Source organism: Lepidochelys kempii, chromosome 3, assembly GCF_965140265.1.
Source record: "Lepidochelys kempii isolate rLepKem1 chromosome 3, rLepKem1.hap2, whole genome shotgun sequence".
NCBI lineage: Eukaryota > Metazoa > Chordata > Testudines > Cheloniidae > Lepidochelys > Lepidochelys kempii.
Window position 1 is genome coordinate 139,184,691 of NC_133258.1, and position 27,791 is coordinate 139,212,481.

The window sequence follows — 27,791 nt, forward strand, 5'->3', positions numbered from 1 at the left end:
CAGAAAGTTAGGAAGTGTTTTTCTAATGTCCAACCTAAACTTCCCTTGCTGAAGTTTGAGCCCATTGCTTCTTTTCCTATCCTCAAAGGTTAACGAGAACAAGTGTTTACCATCCTCCTCATAACAACTTTTTATATACTTGAATATTGTTATCATGTCTTCACCCCGCCAGTCTTCTTTACTCCAGACTAAGCAAACCCAATTTTTTCAATCTTTCTTCATTGGTCATGTTTTCCAGACCTTTGATCATTTTTGTTACTCTCTTCTGGACTCTCCCCAGTTTGTCTACATCTTTCTTAAAGTGTGGTGCACAAAACTGGACACAATACTCCAGCCGAGGCATCACCAGTTTTGAGTAGAGCAGGACAATTACCTCCCTGTGTCTTATCTATGACACCCCTACTAATACACTGCAGAATGACATCTGCCCTTTTCACAACAGCAGCACACAGTTGCTTCATATTCAATTTGTGATCCACTTCAGCTTCCAGATCCCTTTCAGTAGTATTACCACCTACATATTTATTCCCCGTTTTGTATTTGATTTTTTTCTTTCAGAATGTAGTACAGACTTTTGATTTCAGACCTGTTTTCCAATTTATCAAGGTTGTTTTGAATTGTAATCCTGTCCTCCAAAGTGCTAGCAACCCCTCCCAGTGTGGTGTTATCTGGGTTATACCTTACTGATGCTCTGGAAAGAATCAACGGGTGCCACCAATTAACATGTCCTGCTGAGTGGGGCTTACATGGTATTCAGTTAGTTTCCAGTCTTAGGGTTTGGGGGGGGGGGTTTAACTAAGACTGTGGTATCTAAGCTGTAGCAGGGACCCCTCTTAGTGCTTTCTTGAGCATTGGGGAGTCTTTGTTCATCAGCAGAGCAGAGGGCAGCATTTAAGTCCTATATTATCTGGGAAAGGTATAGAAAATGAGTATTCTGCACCAAAGTTACGAAGTACTGATATACAGAGAATCAAAATACCAGTGATTTTACAGAAGGCAGAAATGCTCAAAACTCTGCATTCCAGCTGTAAGAATGCACCAAAACTCTCATGCAGCAGGGAAATATTTTTAAAGCCATCTCTTGGCTTCTTGCCCTTCAGCAGAAGGAAATTTGCATTTTTACAGAACTTCTGCCTGTCAACACTAAAATATTTGAATGGGCTTTTCAGCTGGGCAAGGAGGATTTAGAGATGGTCAATGGACTATTACAGCAGGTTGCTGGGGCGGGGGGAATTAATAATGGTTGATGAGTCAAGAGAAGCCAGTTGACCTGACTAGACTTTGCACTTCAGAGAATATTCTATGGATCAATTTCATCTTTATTAAAAGACACCCACACATGTGATTTCATGACCAATAGGCTCTGTGCAGTAAGGAACATTAAAATCCCTATCATTGCTTGATCTTAATAATGGGAAGTAACTTTTTCAGAAGTGTATAAAAGAGAAAGCATTACCGATTTCAACGTTGTCTCCCATATACTAAATATAGATGCAAATTCTTTTTAAAATGTAGAAATACTGGATCCAATAAACTCCACGAGCTCCACTGGTGGAAGCTGGCAGAACCCTGGCACTAGCAGGAAGCCTACTTTGGAAGAGGCTGCAAAAATGCAAGCTGCCTGCAGCTGCATCAGGGGACAGGAGATAGTTGCACAACCTATAAAGTAAGCAGAACTAGCCACTCAGGGATGAGGAGATGTCAGGAAGCCTGGGAGATGATCTGCACATCTCCCAGAAAGAGTCCCTCACAGGGCTCCTATGGGGCCCCAGCCAGAGTGTAAAGCCACCATTCCCGGAAAAGTTTTTACTGACTATTCTTCCCCAAAGGAATGAGTCTGTTCTTGAACATCCTGCCGTGAGTAAATTAAGCCCCAGGCTTAAAGCAAGAGGCAAGAAGAGGGAAACATGGATCCCTCTCCTCTGCTTAGAGCAGAGGGACAGCTATCCCTCCTCACCTTGTCTCGGTTAAACAAAGTTCCCCCATATCTCTCCCTGCTCCTAGGTTTGGGCAGGGAGAGCTGCACTTCCTGTTTCAAACCACTTGAACTATTGATCAAACCCAATAACTGCAGTCAGGCAAAGAACCATTATTAGAAGTGTAACAGCATAAATTCTATAACCCCAAGTCTATGTCAAAGATGACATCCCATAGGCACAGTTATCTGATAACTGATCATAAGATGCATTCTGCTCTCAGTAACACCTGTACACACACAGTGAAGTAAATGAGCCTAATTCTGCTTTCAGTTATAGTGATTTGATTTCAATTGAGTTATTCCAAATTTGCACCACTGTAAATAGTGGGATTAGCATTACCTATTGAGGGTAAAAGAAGATAATTTAGCCTGGAGGTTCTTAAAAAAATACCATATTTTATACCCCTAATAGAGCCATTGATTAAGCATGACCCAGAAAAGCCCTCATGTGAAATCCTAAATGAAATACAAGTGTGCTGCTGGAGCTAACAAAGTCATAAACAGAAGAAAGGGAAGGTGGGGAGAGAGAGAGAACAAGGATAGAGAAGTGTATCAAGGAAGGAGGGGAGAAAATCAATGAAAAAGGGAAAAGGGAGAGGAGAGCAATCAAAAGACTCCATCTCCTTGCAAAATTTCATGAGAGCATCCAGGCCAAGAGAGAATTAAGGCCAAAGAGCAGTAACATTGCCTCATCTCACACATCATGTATTGTATAACTTGTTCAAGCCTGATCCTGTCTTTCTGAGCATTCTTGGGCTTATTACCTTGCAAAAAGAAAACCTGCATAGAGTAAGAGCCAAATCTACTTCATGTGCTGGGGGTGGTATGGTGTGGGGTGTCAGAAAGGGCTGTTCAACCATGTATCCCTGCTGCAATCCCCAGAAGCAGATACAGGGCTCTATGTAAATTTGTGCAGGGTCAGGGGTTTGTTTTTTGTTGGTTTTTTTTTTTTTTTTGCATTGGTGTTAAATTTGGGAGGGATGAGGCAGGGAGTTGTGCAGACTCTAGGAAAGCATGATTCCCAAAAAGCTAGGATGTCTGCCTGCAACATATAACAGCTAGAACAAAATATCTCAGAAATCCCGCAAATTTACACAAAACCCCAAGGTTACAGAGTTAGTTGTGCACCTGTACTGAACCAGCATAAATACATCACATCTCCAGCTTTGGATGCCCATCAGAAATAACTCTAATCCCTAAATTCTTTTCAGAGTTACTGCTTTCCAGGATAAGGTCCGCCATCAAATAAGTGTGACCTATATTCCTTGTTCCTAGATGTATGAGCGTGCATTTGTTTCTACTGGGAAAGCTAGAAAACAGGAGGCTGAAGTGGGCAAGGAAGATTTCATTGCTAAAACAATGGACTAGGACTCAATGCAGTCAGCAGAGTCTGACCCTTGCTATGTAAGAAGAGCATTATATTTTTGTAATCCTCAGGCTAGATCATGGGAGATGGGACTGGAATCAGTAAATAAAGATTAACTTTTTCCTGGCCCTCCTGTAATGAAGGTGATACACATGGTTCCAGAAAACAAAAAACAAGAAAACCACCCTAATCTCTACCAGAAAAGAAGCCACCTGAATCCTTGTGTCTGAAGGGAGCGTCTGTATTTGGTGGTGAAAAGAATGGGCCCACTCACTGAAGTTTGGAAACAAGGATCTAATCGTTCATCTTCTGGGGATGCCATATTCCCTTGCAGTGATAGGTGCTCAGATATTACATTAAAAGGTGAGCCTCACCAATTTGCATAGGTGACCACAGACCCAAACCCTTGGAACTGAGAACAATGAAAAAGCATTCAGTTTTCTTACAAGAAGACTTTTAATAAAAATAGAAGTAAACAGAAATAAAAAAATCCCCCCTGTAAAATCAGGATGGTAGATATCTTACAGGGTAATTAGATTAAAAAAACATAGAGAACCCCTCTAGGCAAAACCTTAAGTTACAAAAAAGATACACAGACAGAAATAGTTATTCTATTCAGCACAGTTCTTTCCTCAGCCATTTAAAGAAATCATAATCTAACACATACCTAGCTAGATTACTTACTAAAAGTTCTAAGACTCCATTCCTGGTCTATCCCCGGCAGAAACCAGCATATAGACAGACACACAGACCCTTTGTTTCTCTCCCTCCTCCCAGCTTTTGAAAGTATCTTGTCTCCTCATTGGTCATTTTGGTCAGGTGCCAGCGAGGTTACCTTTAGCTTCTTAACCCTTTACAGGTGAGAGGAGCTTTCCCCTGGCCAGGAGGGATTTCAAAGGGGTTTACCCTTCCCTTTATATTTATGACAGCATTTGAGGCTTGTTCCTAGAAGTTACTGAATACTTGTCAATGGGAAATTGGAGGGAGCTGTGCACTTCCCACTATACAGTGTTAGGCCCTGATGACTCCCAGAGTCTTCAGATCAGGCCTTCACCTCGTGGAGGCACCAATATTTACTGTTTATATGGGACTGATAGCCTAGAACCCATGAGTTACAACCTGGGGTTTGCCAGGGACTTGCTGGACAAGTCACCTCTGAACCAAGTTGTGTATGCCCAGCACCACTAAGAATCAATCCTTCAGGCATACTCTCAGTTTCCCCATCTGTAAAACTGACCTAGTAATCCTAACATACCTTCCTCACCGGGGATTTGAGAAGATTCATCAGTGTTTGTAAAGCTCCACATAAGTGGTATTATTACGTAAGTAGGAAAAATGATACTTCATTAGTTGTTTTCATTTTATTTCTACATTTCATTGGTGCTCAGATAGGCCCACAAAGAACTTTTTTTAGTGAGGACTAAATGTTGCTGAGAAATACAGTATCTCAAGACAGTGAGAGGGAAATTAGTTGATTTTTTTTAAAAAAACAGGAAATAGTAATGTATTTTTCTGTCATATCATATAGGCTGTTTTATATGTTTATGATCTTTTGCCATAGCATGTTATGTGGAAAAAAAATTATTCACTGAATATATGTAATAAATAAAGTTAATTTTAATGGAATAAATGGTCAGATAGCAGTACATTGAGAAATGTGACTATTGTTGCTATCATGCCATCAGCCTATGTCCTCATTTATTTTTCTTTCAATTTATTAATGCATCTTTTCTTGATTTATGTATCTTTCAACCGTTTACTTTTGTTTCTTGATGCAGTTTGTGTAGGAGTTCTGATACATGGCTGTATTTGCTAGGTCATTATCAAGAAGAAGAAGAAGATTTTTTGTTCTTGAAATCAACACATTTCTGTATTATTATTGCTATTAACTAAAAGAGACTTGCAGTAAGAAACCCCCAACCCCACACAGAACAGGATCAAAGGCGCCACTATATGCTGCCAGCATTTATACAATCCAGCAATCCCTTACATTTAATGCCCTTCATGCAGAGACCAAACAAGATACTTTGTGAAACAATCAAGGAAAATTCAAAGGTAAAAAGCTCTGGCAGCTATTTGCAAGATGCATTGCTGATTCAGCAGATATACTGTAGCTAAAGATGGTAATAAAAATCCACAAATGAAAGGAATAATGTACTCTTGAAGCATCTATTCCCAAAAGATATAGGCCATACTCAAATTACAGAAACAGAGTGTTATGGAAATTCTCCAATATGCCCTAAGAGCACTAACATAGATGCCCATAAGAGGGCTGATACCTACAGGAGTTAATATCTATAATGATGCTTTTAATAAAATTAGGGATTAATTATGGCAAGTCTATGTTGATTTAGATGCCATTAAGAACTGAGAGGGAGAGGGGAGAATCGATGGGTCAGACTCTGGCCAATGCAGGGAGAGTAGAATGAGCACCCCTAAAGAGTTGCACATAATCTATACGCTGCAAAGGTATCATTACTATTCCTATTATTGGCCCATATTTTAGCCCTAAGCAGTTGGGCAGTAATACTCTTTCAGAGTCTATTAAATAGCGTTAACTGAGATAGTAATAACTGCTCTGTACAGTGAAATCTGTGAAGTATCTTTTAATAGGAAACCTCCTGTCTTTAGAGACAGTACCAAAAATATCCTCAAATGTACCGAATACAGTTCTACTCTGCCTTTATTAGGCATTCACCTCTGTTTGGAACTGATTTTTCTATCTACCTGAGGTATCTGTATGGCCCACATCAGTGCAATTTATGCTCACATCACCCCCATGAAACAGTACTTACTTCCCTGTCATCCCCATTTTACGGATGAAAAAATGAGGTACAAGACGACTAAGGACAGAAGAGACCACTGTGATCATCTAGTGTGACTCCTTTCTGTCACACAGCATAGAACTTCTCCAAATTAATTCCTGTTCGAACTAGACCATATCTTTTAGAAAAAATCAATTTGTGATCGAAAGATTTCCAGTGATGGAGAATCGACCACAACTTCTGGTAAATTGTTCCACTGGTTAATTACCCTGTTAAAAAATTGTGTCTTATTTCTAGTCTGAATTTGTCTAGCTTCAGCCTCCAGCCATGGGATGATGATATAGCTTTGTCTGCTAGATTGAAGAGCCCATTTTCAAGTTCTCATTTCCCATGAAGGTACTTATAGACTGTGATCAAGTCACCCCTTAACCTTCTCTTTATTAAGCTAACCAGATAGACTGAAAGAGCTTAGTCACTACAAGGCATGTTTTTCCAATCCTTTAGCCATTCCTGTGGCTCTTCTCTAAACCTTCTCCAGTTTATCAACATCTTTCTTGTTGACACCAGAACTGGATACATTATTCCAAGGTCACACAGCAAGTTTGTGGCCAAGCAGGGACTTGAATCTGGGTCTCCCAAGTCTCCAGCTAGTACCCTAAATGTTAGCTATTCGTCTTCACAGAGTTTTGTCATTCTTTTTAGTGATCACATAAAAGGCAGAGTTCACCGTATATATAAACAGCACTGATGATTTTGGAAGAGAAACATTTGTGTAAAATTAGTTTTCAAAAAATCTTAAAATTGTTCATATTAAAATATAATACATTTTAGCTATTATAATAAAGAACTTTACATTTAAACTTTTGGCAAGTATTTGTGCATGTTTCATATCTCTAAGCTATTAGTTTTCATATATTTTTCTCCAGTACTCAAACAGTAAAAACAAAACTATCATGTTAGACATTGACTCAAGTCAAACGACAAAAGGAGATACCCACCAAGTGGCAAAGAATAGCGTAAAGCAATTCTAAACAGTGAGTATAAAGAATGATGCTGAGGGATCAATCAAGATAGATGAGCTACATGATAGATGAGTTTAGCTATATTCCAGCCAGAGTCTACTCTAACTGACAAGAGAGCTCCAGGTATCATCTGTGCTCCTGTATGAATGCAGTGTATTCATCCTGAGAGCTGCAAGGGTTAAAGAGACCTTGCTCTTTTCTAGGAATCCAAGCTAGTGTCATTTAACATACATCACACAGCCAGCCACAGAGGCAAGGTAAGTTCTCCCCTTCTTGCTGGAGGCCAGGCAAATCACCAATGGCCATGTGAAGAACCATTTCAGTACTATGTGCAGAATGAAACCAACTTTGACACTAATCAAATATGATGTTGTCAAAGATAAGATTTGCCACTCCAAGCATTTCAGGAAAGCATATGTCATCAGACAGAGGAAAAAAAGAGATGGTCATCAGATGGGTGTTTGCTAGCTAGAATTTCTTAAGATATTTTTAAAGTCAGGATGACAGGAAGAGATTTCATTTGTGGGAAAAAATGGCTCCAGATGAAAGAAAAAACCAACAGTTTTGGTAATATAGTGGACTGTCACAGGGTCTATGCCGGCACTCCCACTTTTGTGCCTGCACCCTGTGTTTAGGCTGGTATAAAAACGAGTCCCACCACCTTCGTCAGTGGTTTCACCTTTGTGTTTTTATTTACAGTGTTCTTCTGCAGTCCTGATTCCCCCAACAACAATCACACCACAGACCCCTCCCAGGGTCTTCTGGCCCTTGAGGTTCCTTCCAGTAGGTAAAGAGATAGAGAAACAGCCCTCCTGTCTCCTCCCTGGCCACCCCGTCACTGAGATTTTACCAGGGCTTTTATAGTCCTCCCAGTCTTTAGCTTAGCTGTTCCCACTTGGCCCAGCTTGTTGCTCTGAGCTAGCCCTCATTAGGGTTTGCAGCTGGGCTCCCTGCTGCATACCCATGTCTCTCTACGTCTCTGGTCAAAAGGCCAGGTAGAGAGACATGGGTTTGCAGCTGGGCTCCCTGCTGCATACCCATGTCTCTCTACCTGGCCTTTTGACCAGAGACGGTCTGCAGCCAGCATTTTGGCAGGGCTTTAAAGGGGGTTTTACCCCTGCCCTGCCACATGGACCAAGACCTCTAAATGGTCTTTTTTTCCACAGACAAGACAAGAAGGGATCAGAAGTACCAGGGCGTCATTGATTGTAGCAACTAAATTTATCTTTAATTAACAAAAGTATTAGTTTAAAATGCTTTAAGGGGATGGGGACTAGGAGTTTTAATCTGGGTCTGCCATCTTGAATGGTTATGCCTTTAAGGGACAGCCCCCGGTGACAGCAGTGCCCAGCTAAACTAATCATTGCTTCCTAGATATGCAGGGCTGGCAAGAACCTTTAAAGGTCATCGAGTCAAGCCCCTACACTAGCAGGACCAGGTAATCTAGACCATTCCTGACAGGTTTTGTCTAACTGGTTCTTAAAAACCTCCAAGGATGGGGATCCCACAACCTCTCTTGGAAGTCTATTCCAGAGTTTATCCATCCTTACAATTACAAAGTTTTTCCTAAGATCTCACCTGAATCTTTCTTGCTGCATATTACACTCTAATTAATTCTTGTCCTACCTTCAGTGGACAACTGAGAACAGATGATCACTATATCCTCTTTATGGGAGCCTCTCTCATATTTGAAGAAATATCAGGTCCTCCCTCATTTTTTTTTCTTCAGGGATAAACATGTCCAGTTTATTTAGCCTTCCCTCATAGGTCAGGTTCTCTAAATTTTTTTTTCATTTTTGTTGCTCTCCTCTGGACTCTATAGTTTGTACACATCTTTCTTAAAATGGACGCAGTACTGTAGTTGAGGCCCCACCAGTGTGGGGTAGAGTGGGACAATTATGTCCCATGTCTTACATACAACACTTCTGTTAATACAACCCAGAGTACTATCCTTTTTTGTAGTTGCATCATATTGTTGCCTTGTTTAATTTGTGATCTGCTATAATCCTCAGGTTGTTTTCAGCAATATGACACCTAGCCAGTTATTCCCCATTTTGTATTTGATCTTTCCTTCCTAAATACTTTGTGCTTGTTTTTAATGCTTATGGCCCTGGCACCTGGAGTCAGGCAATTACATCAGATTCCACACTTTAATTTAAGGGGAGAAAAGAAATTTCCTAGTGCTCATAGCTGCAAAGAAAAGCTTGAAAATGTGACCCAGTGTAACTGAAGCAGAAATATCTGCAGACAGCCTGACAAAACACCTCTGAGAGGGGCTAACTGCCCCACGCATCTCAATGGAGTGTTAACTCCAAGACCCCCAGCAGAGGGACGTGTGTGTGGCAGGAAGATAAGGGTGCAGTGGGTCCAGCTCACCCAACCAAGCAGATACATATTCCAGGATTTATCCCATCACCCAAACGAGTCCCCCTGCCACCATTCTTGCTCTCCAGTGGAGAGGGGAACTCTGCTGCTGCTCGTGGGGTAGATTTGTCATCTTCTCACATTTGCGGTGCTTCCCAAACCACCCCACAGCAGCTTCATCAGCAGACTGAAGGGACCTAAGGCCACCATGAAGTCTGGTTAGTTGACATTCATCGACAACATGTGCCATTGACTGACAGATAACACACATTCACAAAGTGGGTCATCACACAGACTCCTTGTGTGGAAGTTCAAAACCTGTTCAGCAGAGACCAAAGGTGACATGGCAGGTCAAATCCTGGTGGCTGAACCATCAGATCAGCAACAAGGAAACCATTCCAAACATCTTTAGCTGGCCACTCATCACGCCATAGGGTTGCTGCTGACAGATTCCGATCTGGCAGTTGAGACTACGATGGGTGCCTCAACGTAAGTCGTGCTCTGGGGTGACTGAAAGTATCCGTGTACTGTGGGAGACCTGGATTGGCATGTAGCTTTTCCATCTGTCTGGCTGTAGACTCCCTGTGATGAATGTGTTGCTCGGAACTGGTAGCCAGTGGAACAGGAGTGGGATGGATTATGCTTGTGATGATGATCATGTTTGAATTCAATTCAATATTGACCAATTTAGTGTGAGGTGAACAACACCAGTCAGAATTCCGCTGAGGAACAGCACAGCACCAGGGCTGATGTGTGAAGTGTCTGTGCGCCAGCACCCCTGCGCCCCTTGTCAAACCAGCTAATTTGCTGATTAGGTTATTCCTAGCCTGATTTTGGCAGCAGTCTTTTTTGGGGGTAGATAAGGGGGCTCCATGACACTGCTTTTACTTCTTTGGGACGGCAGCTCCTTGGCACCGCACTCCGAGTGGTAAGTGAGCCAGTCACAGGAGGCACCATGTCATCATAAACCTAAGGGCCTGGGATTGTCTTCATCCAGCTCTGCTTAGTTTAGGAGCACACTGCTCAAGGGGGAATGCCATGAAGCATTCTGGGATTAGACATAGCCTAGCCCTACATTTAAACTCAGAGCTCATTATATGAGCAATAAACAAGACTAAATCTAAACTATGACATGTTCCTCTTTGATTCATTGCTCTAAGGGTGGAGAAGTGATTAAAAATAAATGGTGTCATTGGCAGATGGTGCCTGGAATCATAGGCAAAGAATAAGCCTTGGTTGAACAGTCAAAGAACCTTGGGGCAGAACAAAAATTCAAAGATTCTAATGGAAATTTTAACTGCAACTAATGTCATTTCCTTAGAGAACAATACTGAAGATTTATGTAGGAAGTTTAATCTGGACAAGTGGGTCACCGGCCACAAAGCAGGATAAAAAGACCCCCATAAACTGAACACATTGATCTACAAAGAGATAGGGACCTACTTTCTCAAGGTGACAAGATTTCCCCTGACCAGAGTCCACAAACGCAGAGCAGAGAATTGAACCAAATGCTGTTGTAACCCTTCGGCCAGGTGGAATCAGCTGCAACAAGGGCTGGGTTCAATATCCAGGGGTCCCTCTTAACAATACAACACAGAACTGGCTTGAGCCCCAACCCAGTAATCTGGGAAAATTAAACACCATCCCTGGGCGCCTCTAAGGGGCAATACTTCCCCACTCGCATGCACCGAGTCTGTGCATAGCAGAGAAAAACTAAATAAAAAGGGGAAAGGAACCTGGCATTAATTTGGGAACACACCACAACCACGATTTGAACACATCTGACCATGAGCAAAACTCCCACCTCAGAGTACATTGGGCAGTGTCCTTTGCCTCCGTTTCTTACCTTGCAGTGTGAAAGTCCAACAAACAAATGTCCCCTTAACACACCACACTCCACTCACAGCTGCTGTCCTTGGTCAGCGAAGACCCAGAGCTCACAGGTGCATTCACCTGAGTTCACCTCCCACCTGGCAGGGGGTGGGGGGGAAGGAACATTGAACAATGCCCCTGCTGCTGCTACTGCAATGGGCTCATGGTTGCTGCTGTTCACTCTGGGTTGCTGCATGCTGCCTCTGCTGCACCGGTATTCACTCTGCTGCTGTCATTTGTTGTGCCATCATTCACTCCACCATCCCGTTGTCTGCTCCATTGCCAACGGCCCTGTGCAATCACCACCTGCCTCCGCAAGTCGGTCTCTTGAAATTCCATCCCGCTCTCCGTGATTTCAGAAGCTAGTGAGGAAACCTCACTGCTAGTGCGGGCTGGGCTGTCTCACAGAAACACTGTCCCGCAGCAGGTCTAAGGCTTAACACTTAAACCTGCTTATCAGTGATTTCAGCTCTGGTGATCACTTAACAAAACAAAAGACTATCGAATAAGACTAATCAGCTCTGTCTTTAAACACTGGAGAGTCTATGACTGAGTCCCTATGACTCAGGCAAAGCCCACACCACCAGACAGAAACACCTGCTCCCGTCCTCTTTCCCTCCACTGGGATCTAGCATCTGAACCCCCTGATTAGCAAGTTCAGTTCAGTTGAGGATGAGCCCCCGCCATCAGAACAGGCTGAGTGCAGTTCTGTTGCCCTTTACTCACAGAATGAGGAAGCCAACATTTCATTACCCCTGTATTCAATACTAATGTGATTTGTAACCCAAAATCAGCCAAAACTGATCACTTGGGCAACATAGCTCCGTCTGCTCATACCTAGGCAGAGTAGGTGTAAATATAGTCTGGCCCTGAAGCATTTTCCCCCCAGCTCATCATTAGCTACCAGGGGAGAGCTCTTCAAACCTTGCTCACACTCTTAAAAAAAAAAAAAAAAAAGTCCCAAGAAAACAACACAGAAATGTCCCTTTTGTCCCCAGCCAGGTGGAGTGTGCAGAATAATAAGAAAAACTTACACTTTGGAAAGCACTAAACCAGCACTTCATCTTAATAAACTCAGGGGAAGACCACTAGGTTCAGCCGGGACTCTGAGGAAGACAGTGATTCATGAATTCAGAGAAAACTAATTAAGGCCCAGTCTTGCTCCCACAATTGAACCAATGATAGTCTTTTTATTGACATTAATGGGAGTTGGATCAGGCCTTGAGCTAGGCACCTTGGTAAACTTTTTTACTTTTATTTTCTCCTTTTTGAAAATGTTTTGCATAGGATTGGACTAGAAAAATGAAACCCTATACCCTGAATTTGGTTATATGGCTAGAGAAGACAGAGCAATGTACACTCTAAAGTTACAGGATTATCGTTAATATCAATAGGCGTTCTGTTTTCATACATCTTCTTAAAAATAAAAAAACACAGCTGCTTACTGGTCGACACCTGCAAGGTTCTAAACCACCTCCACTGAGGTGCTGAGCATCTTCAATTCCCTGTCAATACAACGGGGGCTTGAGATGCTGACCAGCTTGCAGGAGGCACCCAGCTCTTTGCAGTATCCAAGCCATAGGACTCTTTTTGTTACTGGGGGAAAAATGATGATGATGGCAGGCCATAAGGGTAATCTTAAAAACAAGGAGTTTTACAACTCATCCCCCAAAATGGGAGAAGGCATTTTTATGCTGACTGGCTTAAGTGTATGGTAAACAGAAATTCTGACAGGCATATATAACAGGCATGTTTTCAAAATCATGAAAACCCTGCTCTGTTTAGACAGTCTATTATTATGCCTGTCACATTTTATACTTAAAATTAAAACCAATAAATAAACCCCCCACCAAACTTGTAGAACTCATGCAGTGCTAGAGAAAATCTCACTCCTCTCCCCGGATCATCACAATTTATCAGAGACACAACCTGACAAAGCCATGGAAGCAAGCACTACAGTCTGCTCACTTAATGTCATAAAACCTTGCTTTAGTTTATACATAAGAGGTTTATAAAAACAACAGAAAAAATAAGCCATAGACTTCTATTTATCTTCTCAGAATACAAGAACAAGAGAACAAATATAGTGTATTTAAAATATTTTATTTTAGCTGTGGAACTCACTGCCCCAGGATATTATTGAATCCTAGAACCTAGCAGCATCCCAACAAAGATTCAGTGCATCCACAGGTGCATTTGAAATGATGCAAGGAATCTAAAGGATATATAAATACTCATGCAGTGATGGTCCCATCAATTTTCAAAGCCAGTGTGGGAAATGACAGGAGGCTATCCCATCCTTCCTAGAGTATGTCTACACTGCCCTGTAGGTTGTACTACAGGGCTGTGAATGGCAGTGTACACCAGAGTGCTGCACTGTAACTCCCACTTCTGGATGGTGTCAGTGTGAACTAAAAGGTACCTAGTTTGCATTAATGTAGTAATCTTCTTCAAACACAACACCATAGCAGAGTGGCTGCGGCAGCATGTGTGGTAACTCAGGTTAGTTCCCTGAGTACAAACCAGCCTGACTGCTTAGGTACGTACTTGTGTGTGTAGCCTGAGCCATTGCCCATGCCTCCGCAGCCATACTGCTATTTTTAGTGCACTCGCTCAAGCAGAGCTAGCACGTGTCTGTGTAGTAGCCGCTCTGGGCAGCATCCTTCCAGCTGCTGTGCAGACATATCCTAAAAAGCACCACCCCGTGCACAAACACAGAGGCAAATTTCCTTCAAAGCAAATACACCCCAGACCCCCACACAAAGGCAGATTTCCAAAAATTACTTGCCTCCACCCATCACACACACAAGCGAGCTCTCAAAACAAACAAATCAAAAAATTAACTACCATACCCCTCCACCATGCCCTTAGAAACATGGGCAAAGGCTCCACATAGCTTATTTTCCACTCTATTTCTCTTCCACACTGCTTCCAAAGAGCTACTGAAGGGAGCAGTCAGCCACCTAAGCCAACTGAGGCTCTCCAGACAGACAGTGGAAATCTGGAGAGATGAAGTTGCCCCATGCCCTGCAGGAGCCCCAGCAGCCTCTGTCACCAGCACAGAGGAGAAGATGACTCATATTGAACAGATGATGCTGTAGGGACTGGATCAAGGTTTCTTGTGACACCTCGGTTTAGACAGCTGAGACACAAAGACCATTTTTTGCTATTATGATCTGCCTTTGTTTTTCCCCTGGATAATTCCACTGTAGAATTACCAGCCAGTTTCAGTAAGGCAGTAATGTCTTGGCTAACAGCACATCACAAACTAACCAAGATTTATTAATAATGGTTCTGACATTAAAGAGTACTATCTTCAAATTACAATAATCTAATTTTATAGATGCACTGCTTAATGGACCCACAGCAAGAGTTCCCAGACTGCTAAGCATCTCCTCTTAACCAGCTGCATCTGTCAGTGCCTCTCAACAATATTCCTATGTGTGTCTCTGGAGAAAAATTTGTAATAAAAAACAACACGCAAACTACAACAAACTTTCTAACCTGATATGACTGATTTTGTTAATGGACTTCTATTTTTCCACTCTCAAAGTGCAAATTCATGTTATTAATTTCAATAAAAATGATTTAAAATGACAACTATATCTGTTTTTCTAAGCAAGGCATCCTGAAAGTTCATAACGAAACAATTACATCTCATTGGGCCAAATCCTAGAAGTTCTGAAAGCCCACATCTTCCACTGCAGTCAACAGGCATCACAGGTGCTCAGCACCTCTCCGGAACTGGTCCAACTGAATTGAAAATAATCATTTTAATTATAAAGAGTATATCTGCACCAGTGTGAGAGTCAGTGGAAGAGATTGGAAAAGAATGTCTTACATCTGGTTTAATACAGTTATACCTATCAATTGAGTTCAGCTGCAGCCTTTCTGTTAACAGTTCTGATCTAAACTTTGAAGCCAACAGCAGGGCATTTCTGATGAACTCAGAATCAGCTGGTTTTATTGGTTTGCCAGAGCCCGAGTTTATTGTTCTTCAGATCAGGGGGCATGGCCTATCTGTTCTTCAGGCATTAGCCCGAATATAGTTTTCCGTGCTCGTGTCTGTTGACTTCAGTGGGAGATACAGGCTCTCAGCATCTCTAGGATTTGGCCCAACAAGAAGAGCTTATTTTCTTAGAGCTTTCAGAATGCTGCACTTAGCAAAATGGATATACTTATTTTCGTAATTAACAGTGCCTGAAAAAGACTGTTTTGGAGTTGGATGGAGATGGTATTTTCAATTTTTCCTCTTTATGATGCTAGTTGGTAATTAATTTTGGCAGTGTCTATTTTCTCTTATTGTTATCAGGATGTTTGTATTTTTTAATTAACTGCTTTTTTAAAGATGCAAATGCATCCAGAGGCTTGGGAAGTGGGCCATTTTAGAAGTGTGGAAATTAAGGAACAATGAAATGACCTTCAGTGTTTTAAAAATTAAACATATTTTTTAAAATAACACACATTAAACCTTTTCCAATTACTAAACCAGCAGAACGAAACTGGCTTGCAGCCTGTAACAATCTGACCCTATGTTGCTAGGGTCACGAATGACCTCACTTTCAGCAAGATCCCGGTCACCAGTGGGTGGCTCAAAGAATGCAAATAATATACTCATATATATTTCACATTTTGTTCAAAAATGCTTCTTTTATGACCTTTTAATATACTGAGCAAAATCTGTTCTGTATTCCTATAAAAATACCAAATTAATAGCATACTGCATCACTCTCTTGACATATGTTTGTTACACAGACTCCCAACAAGAATGCAAAAAACAGTGAAGACTGAGACGATCTGTGCAAGGTACCCAATAAAGGTCTTTGCACAATAAAAATAAAATGATTAACAGAAGACATGCCTGATGTGAAGGAAGCATCCTAGCTAGAGAATTTATATTCACAAATAGCCATTTTATGTAGGTTACATAGAAATGCTTTTTGCAGAAGAGATCTGAGACTCACAGATTAGTCTTCTTATTTATAAATGCTACAAAAAACATTCCTAAATGGGGCTGATAATATCCTGATCCTTCTCGGTAGCTATAAAAAAGGAGACCAACACCAAGAAAACGAGGCAAAAATCTTTGTTTTCACTTTGCTGATTTTTTGGAATAAGTAGTTTGTTTGTTTTTTTTATATCAGAATTCTCTCAAGACAAATTATGCTAAAAATCTCAAAGTTGAAGATGACTTCCAAGAGAGACATAAACCTTAAACAAAACTTTGAGATTTTCATCCGAGCAACAGCAGCATGTCCCCATCACAATCTCTAGGATGCTTGAGCTATTTAAAAGACAAACTTGAGTCAAAGAACATACACAATCTTACACTGCACATTAATTCCATCTAGAAAAGGGAGCTTTGGATTTTTCACCAGTCTGCACATGTAAACTGCAGCTCCTGAATTTCAGCAAAAGTACTCAGACAGCTGAAATATAAACATTCAATAATTCTTGCCTTACTTTTTCAAAGTGCTTACCCAACATAGTAATGATATGCCATGGAACAGCAACTGATCTTGCACCACATTAGTTAAGTCTGCAATATGTTAAATACATAAGGGTGCCCAATTTCATCACATCCAGGAGGATAGGATCACAATCCATGTTAGCAGGTGGTCAGCACTTTGGATACTGTAGTGACAGATGCTATTAGAAATACCTTGGGCAAATTATACAGACAGCATCGGTGTGTTTTCTGGGCCAAGTATTAGCAGTTAGATCATGCAGTGAAAGACAAAGTCTGATTTCAATTTCATCACTGTAATTGCAGAGAAATCCCATTGACTTTAAACATATTAGGAGTCAATGGGTTTAAACTGAATTTACACCAGCAAAGATTAGAATATAGCCCTCTGACCAGAAAGGAAGAGAGGGTGTTATGTACCAATTAACACAGAATAGTATATAGATCAATATTATTCACAAAGAGAGATTAAGCACAAAGTACATTTTTAGCCCCATTTGTTTGCAATTACAGTTGTGAAAAAACAACCTAAATAATAATAATTCAGTTATTATTTATGTCATGGCAGTGACCAGTCTGTGCTAGCTATGTCCAGCTGGGTTTTGCCCCACAGATCTCACAACCCAAGACAGCAAAGAAAGGCAAATCTGGATATAAGGGGTAAAATATTCCGAGGTTGTATTTGCCTATTTTTAAAATACATATTAATTATCCTCGCTGGCTCTGTAGCTAGCCATTGTCAGTTGGCTAATTTCTATAGGCATCATGTGAGAAGTGGGTCTCGGAGGAGGGGTTTTGAAGAGGGGAAGGCAGTGTTCTTAAGACCCAAGAGGATGTTCCATGTGTAAGATGGGGTATGGAAAGAGGAGTGGAGACAATTGTAGAAGAAGCAGATGATTATGACTTGAAAATACTGGCATCAGTCACTGTGGAGAGGCGCTGAGCAAGACAACTGAAGACAAGAGTGGATAAGTAGAGAGGGAACAGTTGTGAAGGGCCTTGATGGTGAGGACAAGAAGCATGAGATGGATGGGTTGAAAATGGGGAGCAAATGGAGGGCTCCAGACAGAGCCCTCTATCTAATCTAATCACCAGGGTTGAACAGAATTTGCAACTGGGCTGCACTTCAACAGAACTCTGAGTGAGATCAGAAGACATCATAGCCACCACCCCCTCAGCCACTCTTGTTCTCATTATATGAGTCAGTTATGCTTTGAGTGTGTCACAAAGAACCATCTCATTTGCCTTCCCCAAAATCCTAAGCACAGTGGTGTGGGTGTAATGAACAGCAAACTGGTTACACTGAAGGTAACAGCGCTGCAAAAATGTTGTCAGTCTTGCTCAATAGAGTCCAGGGGAGAGGGATATGCAGATCTAGCAGCTGTGTGAACCACCTCAGTCCTATTCTCTGAACTTTCACAGGTATGGGCTCAGGTTGGCCAATGTACTGACTGTCAAAGCCAAGAGTCACATCTTCACAGCATAAAATTTAGCTTCCAGAAGAGTCTCCAAGAGAAGCAACATTAAAATGGTTACAGTCAGTGCAGACTGGTGCACTGAAGAATTATGAGAAACTGACAACAGTGTCAGTGGCCAAACTGCAAAGTGCCAATGATGATGACCAAAGAGAATCTATTTCAGAACAACATTATGGCTCTCTCATATTCATTCTGCCTGTGTATGAGGGGGAAAGAGAAAGCTTCAGGATTCTTATTCTGCTTTATTTTGCCAGAGTTAACAAACCAACTGTAATGTCATAGAATAAAGAGCATAGCATGCTGGGAATGTATTTTTTATTAAGCATCGTTATATAAACACATTGATGTCCTCGCCTGCCCCAAAAAGAGAAGTTTTGTTTGTTACCTCTTACCGACAGTTATTTTGACAATTCTTTTCTGAGAGTCCATCCTCATCTTCTCCCATTATATCCACTGCTGAAAATATCAGTGCAACCAGAATCGCAAAGCAGCACACCAGTGCAAAGATCACAATGCATTTTTGCTGGGACTGAAAGAGATTAAGAAGATTTAAAAAAATATTTATATATATAATATATATATATATATATATATATATATATATATATATATAAAGTTTAATGGAGTGGGCATCATTTTAGTCAATGAACAGAGATTCTAACACTTTTCAATAGGATCTAAAACCATTTTGAATATATTCCTGACATAACTCGCAACATGAAACACATTTTGGGATGAAAATATTCTTTCAAAACCATCCTTTAGTATCATCTTCAAGTTTACATTAAATGTAGCAGTTATTGTTAAATAATTCATGTCACAAACAACATTAGAATTATAGAACTAGTTTTCATTTATACCATGATTAATGTATTATCCAATAAAATAGCCATTCCTGCATTAATTACTTTTTTCTGATTAGACACCATAGATATGGCATATTTGACAGTTTGGCATTGCAAAAGTCTTGAGAGCTTTTGTTTGTTTACTTGAAAACAAACATGTCATCACAAGAAGGCTGAAGAGCTAAATGGCATTTCCTATTTCTGTATGTGGTAGCTGACATGAAAATTAGCGCAGTCAATTAATTGCAGTTAACTCAAGTGATTAACTCAAAGCAAATTAACTCGATTTAAAAATGTAATCATGATTAATCGTAGTTTTAATTGCACTGTTAAACAATAATAGAATGCCAACTGAAATGTATTATAAATATTTTTGGATGTTTTTCTACATTTTCAAATATATTCATTTAAAATTACAACAGAATACAAAGTGCACAGTGCTCACTTTATATTATTATTTTGATTACAAATTTTTGCACTATAAAAATGATAAAGAAATCATATTTTTTTCAAATCACCTCATACAAATATTGTAGTTCAATCTCTTTACCGTGAAATACAACTTACAAATGTAGGATTTTTTTTTTACATAACTGCACTCAAAAACAAAACAATGTAAAACTTTAGAGCCTACAAGTCCATTCAGTCCTACTACTTCTTCAGCCAATTGCTCAGACAAACAGGTTTGTTTACATTTACAGGCGATAATGCTGCCTGCTTCTTATTTACAATGTCACCTGAAAGTGAGAACAGGAATTCGCATGGCATTTTTGTAGCTAGCATTGCAAAGTATTTACATGCCAAATATGCTACACATTTGTATGCCTGTTCATGCTTTGGCCACCATTCCAGAGGACATGCTTCCATGCTGATGACACGCATTAAAAAAATAAAACATCAATTAAATTTGTGACTGAACTCCTTGGGGGAGAATTGTATGTCTCCTACTCTGTGATTTTACCCACTGTCTGCCATATATTTCGTGTTATGGCAGTCTCAGATGACGACCCAGCATATGTTGTTCGATTTAAAAACACTTTCACTACATATTTGACAAAAAGCAAAGAAGATACCAATGTGAGAATTCTAAAGATAGCTACAGGACTTGACCTAAGGTTTAAGAATTTGAAGTGCCTTCCAAAATCTGAGAGGGATGAGGTGTGAAACATGCTGTCAGAAGTCTTAAAAAAGCAACACTTCAATGCATGAGGGTGAACAGACGTGCGGTTTTTAAAGGGACGGTCCCATATTTAAGCCCTCCTGCAGGTGTCCCGACTTTTTCTTAAAAATCGGCAAAGTGTCCCATATTTTCTGTCTCCCCTCCCCATCAGTACTGGCAGGTCCCTGCTGCTGGCTAGATCCCTGCTCACTAGCCGCCCACCCACCAGAGGTGCGTTGGGGAGCGGTCTAGTGGCCGATGATGGGGATGGGTATGAAAGGCTGGTGGCAGGGCGAAGATGCAGCGTGTGGGGCAAGCCGTTCCCCCTGCTGGTCCATCAATGCAGACCCTGCTGCGTATTGGCTCTTGGGGGGAGGGATAGCTCAGTGGTTTGAGCTTTGGTCTGCTAAACCCAGGGTTGTGAGTTCAATCCTTGACGGGGCCATTTCAGGATCTGGGGCAAAAATTGGGGATTGGTCCTGCTTTGAGCAGGGGGTTGGACTAGATGACCAAATTGGACTTGAGATCCCTTCCAACCCTGATATTTCTGGCCAGCAGGGCCATGCTCCCCCATCCCATTTCCAGCTGGTGCTGGCAGCACGCTGCAGTGGATGGTGAGTGCGGCCAGGCAGCAGCCAGTTGTGTGTCATTTTTGCTACCCACCCATTGGCCATTTATGTACCCCCCTTCTCACTCCTCACCCTGCTTTGCCCCTTCACCCCCCTCAGCCCCGTTGCTCCTCCATATCCTCCCCGGCAGGGTGTGTCTCGCTCCCAGCGCTGTGCGGAGAACCAGCCCCTGGTTGGAGCATTCAGGTCACCAACAGCCTGGCCAGCAGGCTCCTTCCTTTCCCCACTACCTCTGGCTGGGCCAGTGCCCGGGAAAGCCCAAGACTCTCTGGCCTGGGGTGCTGACCAGGAGGAGCCAAGCCCTGCATGTGCCAAAGCCCCACACAGCACTGGCATGGGGAAGCCTCTCTGCCCCTCTGCTAAGCTCTGGAGTGCGGGGGAGCTGGGAAGTGATTTTCAGCCTGTTCATGCCCCAAACCTGCAGACTCCACAGCCCCAGGGCAAGGGCTTAGCACCCTCTTCACCTGACCCCCTCACCACCCTGGGTCCTGCCCCCAGGGCGTGCAGTGCTGCTTCATTCCCTAGGCAGACTCCTCTGCTGAGCCATCTCTCTGGCCCAGTTCGCTGAAGCCCCTGCAGTCAGGTTCCCTGGGCCCTGGTACACAATGCTCCCTCAGGGCTTAACCCCTTCCTGCCCGCACTGTAGCCGGGGGACAGGAGGAGTCTGGGTTATGTCCATGGCCAGCAGCAGCCTGGAGGTATTAGCTGCCTTTCGACACTGTGCGGGCAGGAAGGAACAAGCTGCTTCCAGCCACATGGGAAGTGGGGAGAAGAGATGAGCTCTGCAAAGACACAGGCCCGGTCACTCCTTCCCCTCAACAATCTAGTGTGAACCATGGCATAAATCTGGGGTAGGGGGGCATGTGACTCTGCGTGCCTCCCATGTGTTGCCTCTGGAAGATGTGGTGCCAGGTACCAGGAAAGGCGCGTCCATCTCGGGGCCCAGCCCAGCATGAAGGGTGGAGAGTACTGGGCAGGGAGGGTCAAGTAGGTCAGTCACGCCCCTTCCCCCCCCGAGAGAAGTGTAGGGGGGGGGGGAGAGAGAGAGAGTGTGTGTGTGTGAGACTTCTCCCCATATGTGTGTGTGGGGGTAGGGGGGTGTGTGTCACCCCTCCCCATGTGAACCCTAAAGCCTTAAAGATAAAAAGGTAAATAAAAAGAATCCAACTACACAATATTTCTTTTAAACAGGGACTCAGTCAACTTGATGTTAATTTGAATATTTATACTGCATAATTATGATGGATTGCCGTTGAACTCATTTGAAGAAGAGTAATTTTACCAGGTGTCCCGTATTCAGCATAGGAAAATATGGTCACCCTACAATGCAGAAACTATGGAACCTGAACCACCAAAAAAGAAAATCAACCTTCTGTTGGTGGCATCTGACTCAGATGATGAAAATGAATGTGGATCAGTTCGCTCTGCTTTGGATCATTATCGAGCAGAACCTGTCATCAGCATGGACACATGTCTTCTGGAATGGTGGTCAAAGCACGAAGGGATATATGACTCTTTAGCACTTCTGGCACATAAATATCTTGTGATGTTGGCTACAACAGTGCCATGTGAATGCCTGTTCTCACTTTCTGGTGACATTGTAAACAAGAAGTGGGCAGCATTATCTCCCTTAAATGTAAACAAACTTGTTTATCTTAGTGATTAGCTGAACAAGAAGTAGGACTGAGTGGACCTGTAGGCTCTAAAGTTTTACATTGTTTTGTTTTTGAGTGCAGTTATGTTTAAAAAATTCTACATTTGTAAGTTGCATTTCATGATAAAGAGATTGCACTACAGTAGTTGTATGAGGTGAACTGAAAAATACTATTTCTTTTATCTTTTTTACAGTGCAAATATTTGTAATAAAAAGTAATAATATAAAGTGAGCCCTGTACACTTGGTATTCTGTGTTCTAATTTAAATGAATATATTTGAAAATGTAGAGAACATCCAAAAATATTTAAATAAATGGTATTCTATTATTGTTTAACAGTGATTAATCATGATTACTTTTTAATCTTGCGATTAATTTTTTAATAATTTGACAGCCCTAATTAAAATGTTGAACTGTATTTCCTTAAGCTTAGAGTAAAAAATACTGTCGTGGTAACTCAGATACGATTGTTCAGTAACTATGGTAAATGTGAACTTTTTAAAGGTTACCTATGAACATGTGTTTTACACATATTAATGAAGTGTGTAAATTATCTTATTTGCACAAATGAATTGTGCAGGTATGTGCTATATGTGGCTATCACTACCCTTAAAGCTTCACCATGTGAAGAACTGCACAACATAGAAAGAAAACAAAACTAAACTGCTGCTGCCGGTTACTGATTTTATTAATATTCAATTATTACCCTTGTAACTGTAATTTCTTGCCTAGAAAATACCCAAACCAGAGTTTATTGTATCAAGCAGTCTTGAAGAGTATGAATCTCATATTTACAACTGAACAAGCAGTGGCACAAGTCTAAAGATAGTACATACTCTCTCCACTGTCAGTCAGCATGGGGAGGGATAGCTCAGTGGTTTGAGCATTGGCCTGCTAAACCTAGGGTTGTGAGTTCAATCCTTGAAGGAGCCATTTAGGAATTTGGGGCAAAAATGGGGGATTGATCCTACTTTGAGCAGGCGGTTGGAGTAGATGATCTCCTGAGGTCCCTTCCATCCCTGATATTCTATGATTTATTTTAATAAAAGTAAGATCACCACCACCACCTCCCCTTCTCACACAGAAAGGCCCAATTTTGCAATATGATTTGCACCCACAATTTCTATCTGAGTATGTATCCTAGCTCAGTAGCACTAGGAAGGAGTGAATTCATACTTCAGAGCAAATCATCTACTGTGTACCACTGTTACCAAAGACTGAAGTACATTGCCTATTTAAAACACAGCAAGTTCAACTTTGTCCTCAGATGCAGAGAGAGAATGTTCCTTTAGTTCAGTGGAGGCTGTATCCTTCTATCAAGGACAATATTGGGCCCATGGTGTTAAGCAACACACATTTTAAACATCATTAACACTGGGCAATTTCATAAATTTAAAGTCTATGTTTTATATTATGAGTATGCTTGCCATGCATATATGAGATTAAGGCTCCTTTGCACATACACATCTGTCCTACAGTAGGAACACAGAGTGCAAGTATAACAAGGCTGTTTGTACACTGCAGTGCTCTCTCTGATAGCAGAGCTCACTGCTGTCACAGGACTCTCCTCCGCCTTCGCACAAGATAAGATGAAGGAGAAGAGTTAATAGCCTGGCTGTAACACTAACCCACTGCAACGGTGCTTCGAAGAGGAGAGCAGTCCTCACCCTCACCCAATTTCTTTTCAAGTTGTTCAAGCTCAGCAATATTTAGTTTCATTTAAGTTTTTCTAAAATTTTTGTTGGAACTGCAGGCCAGATGTTCTAATCTACACAGACTCCTGAGCCCACCAGGAGTCCTACTGACTTCCACAGAAGTCTGTGAGAGTACAGGTGTCCCCTCACCCCTGTCCCAATTTTTCACACTTGCTGTCTGGTCACCCTATCACTAGTGAACTGAATGACCTTGCTGGTAAAAGAATTTCTATTCAAATAGCAAATCCTTGAGCCACCCAGTTCCAAGTACTCATTTTACTCACTCAGATCCTCAAATCAATGGAACTCCTCACATGAGTATGGCAAGCTGGATCTGGCCACCAATCCCATCTTTGAAAAGTATTCCTATATTTATATGCCTTTTTAAAACAAGTAAACCTATTTTAATTAGGATACCTCATTATACCTAAATTATATTTGCCAGCACAGTACCTTGGATTTATATATCTTTTGCAAGCTCTGTTTAGGCAAAAAGATAGAGAGAGAAACCCTAGGTTTTCATGTTCATTATCATGCTAACAGAGAATGCCCTGAGGAAAATGCATGGTCACACACACAAAGGGAGAGGGAGATCTTGGGAAAGGTCTCAAGATGTTAGGTTAGTTAGGAAAATTGAGTAACGCTGTCATGAGGTAGGGCTATGCAGATCCAAAGCGGTGGAGGGAAAGCGGTGGCTTGGACTCTCTGATCCCTGTGGCCATGGGTAGGAACAGATCATTTGTAAAGACAAAGTTCAAGGTTGGAGCCATCAGACTTTAAGAAACTCCATCTCGTTCAGAATACTGAAGCATGTTTCTTCAGCAACATGGGCTACCACAAGCACATCAGACTTCTTGCTACACTGGCTTCCCATAGAATATTGAGTCAAATTCAAGGTCTCAGTCCTTACCTTCAAGGCATACAATGGCCTTGGCACAGAATACCCAGAAGATCGATTAATCCCCTGGGATAAGGACCATGGTTGACAGCTCTGCTCTTCAGATTAAATGGAACTTTCTATCATAAAAGTAAAAGCTTGTCTGTGTGGGGTATAGAGCTTTACTAGGGGTCTATTTGATATTGTGGAACAAACTCCCCTAGGACCTAAAGACCACCACAGACCTTGCCATCTTCCACTGTAAGTGCAAGGCATATTTCTTCAACCTACCTTCACTAACTTAAAGCTCATAGTAGCTTGTACATTTTAAAAAACAACCCCAAAACCAAAATCCCACCACAACAAAAACACCACATGGCATATAAAGTTTTCCCCCTGGGGAGAAGATGAGAGACAGAGAAAGAACAAACTACTCATGTCAGATGTGAGTCACGTCACTCAACACACTATCAATCAGAAGAGAGGATGGTCTGCTGAGAAGAACCTGCTTTGTCAGTTTCCTATTAATTAAACAAGTACGTCTAATGACAGTTAAGGTTGCATCAAGACCCACCCCTCTCATGTAAAACCTTAAAGGTATAGCAAGAAGTAGTTGAGGGAAGAGTCTCCTGTATTCTTTCCAACCTTTATATTATCTATAACAGTGGCAATAACACACTCCAATACTCCATAAGGCTTTCAATTCCATCTCCAATGGATACCCAAAAGCAGTACGTACCCCCCCCCCCCAAACTCATGTAAAACCTTAACAGAGACCTCATATGCTCTTACATCAACAGATTGGCATTTCTGACTGTCACACAGCCCTTTCACTAGACGAGTTACTCCCCCTTAATCCAACATCAATGCTTTTTTGTCGGGGGCGGGGCACGGGAAGATTACCTGGGTAGTATTTGGTAGGCGTAGGGAAATTTAAATACATTTTTTACATTAATTCATAGAATCATAGAATATCAGGATTAGAAGGGATCTAGTCCAACCCCCTGCTCAAAGCAGGACCAATCCCCAATTTTTTCCCCAGATTCCTAAATGGCTCCTTCAAGGATTGAACTCACAACCCTGGGTTTAGCAGGCCAATGCTCAAACCACTGAGCTATCCCTCCCCCCAAATTCCAAACTGAATATTTAATTAGATATATTTTGTGCTTGTACCCAGAAATATTTGATGGGTATATTTTTAAAAGGATAAATAACTGATTAGTTAAACCTTCTGGCACAATTAGTCAGACTTTATACACAACATTTATGCATCCAATTTAAAGGATTTATCCCTAAAATAGACTCACAGTTCTTTAAGTAGTAGCAAATTCAAAGTTGCACTGGGGATCAAACTGTACCACATTAGTCAGGATTATCGAGAAGAGAAATGATAGCCCAGTGGTTAGAGCAGTGGTGGGCAAACTGCAGCCCGCAGGTCACACGGGGCCCATCCAGATAAGCTGATTGCAGGCTGCGAGACATTTTGAGGATGTTGACCATCTGTAGGCACGGTCCCCTGCAGCTTCCAGTGGCCATGGTTTGCCATTCCCAGCCAATGGAAGCTGCAGGAGGCAGCGAGCCATAGGGATGTGCTGGGTTAGAGGTACTAGTTTAGGACATGAGGCACCTAGCTTCAAGTGCCTGCTCTACCACAGGGTTCCTGTGTGACTTCAGGCAAGGAGCTTAGCCTTTCTGTACCTCAGTTCCCCATGTGTAAAATGGGGATAAGAGTACACCCTATCTGACAGGGGTACTGTGAGGTCAAATGCCTTAAAAGAGTGTGAAGTGCTCAGATATTATGGTAGGAGGGGCCATAGAAGTACCAAAGAGAGATAATTAGGATGCATTGATTCCTGATTATTTTGTAATCCTCTTCTCCCTCATCTGAGTCCCAAACAAAGAGATACTACGGAATTAATATGATGAACTAATCTGAATAGTAATGTCCTGCTATAAATAGTTGGTTCGTGGTAACTTTTGGCCATGGTTAACAGCTGGAAGAAAAAGGTCAGAGCTGATGCTTCAAGCCTTGCCCTTTATTCTTTGAACCGACAGTTCAGACATATAATACGCTGACTGTAACATTTACCATAAATATTAGAATAATAAACTCTTTAGGAAGACATCCAAGGCAATAAGGGTTAGTTATGTGACCTTCTCCTCCACAAAAATGTGTCATGTTACAAATAACTAGTAACATTCAGAGTTCAAAATCCAGTAAGAAAATCAAGGACTTCAGCACATCAGATAACCCCTAACATAGCTCCATCTCACCTAGAATTAATGTGGGAGAGAATAGTCTTAACAGGTATAGTGTGTCTACTGTAGATTAGGGCCCTAAACTCCCAACCAGACTGATGTTTTAATCCAGCATTCACCTAAATTTAAGATTCTACTGCAATTTGGCCCTACCAAAAGAGGCCATGGACGGTACTCCAGTGTTTTGCACATTGCTCTGTGGAAGTAAGGGCATAGTTGGGCCCTGCATTTGCTGCAAAGGGAAATTGTCTCATATTGCACATTATTAGATCATACTTATGCTCAATAACTCTACAAATTCCTCACCAGTGGAGTCTAGTGCAGAGAGGATTTCCATAGCAAGACCCATTTTTACCACTTAT

At 41.7% G+C, this 27,791-nt stretch overlaps 1 protein-coding gene across 2 annotated transcripts in view; it reads right to left on the bottom strand.

The window, feature by feature from the left end:
- Positions 1 to 27,791, bottom strand: part of PLD5 (phospholipase D family member 5) — a 237,965-nt gene that overhangs the window by 123,664 nt on the left and 86,510 nt on the right. The window contains exon 2 of one of the 2 annotated variants that reach the window (XM_073335270.1): positions 18,705 to 18,841. The exons of the other annotated variant lie outside the window; for it this stretch is intronic. Coding sequence (XP_073191371.1) covers positions 18,705 to 18,841 — 137 coding nt within the window. The remainder of the gene's footprint in view (positions 1 to 18,704; positions 18,842 to 27,791) is intronic. 2 annotated transcript variants of the gene reach the window in all.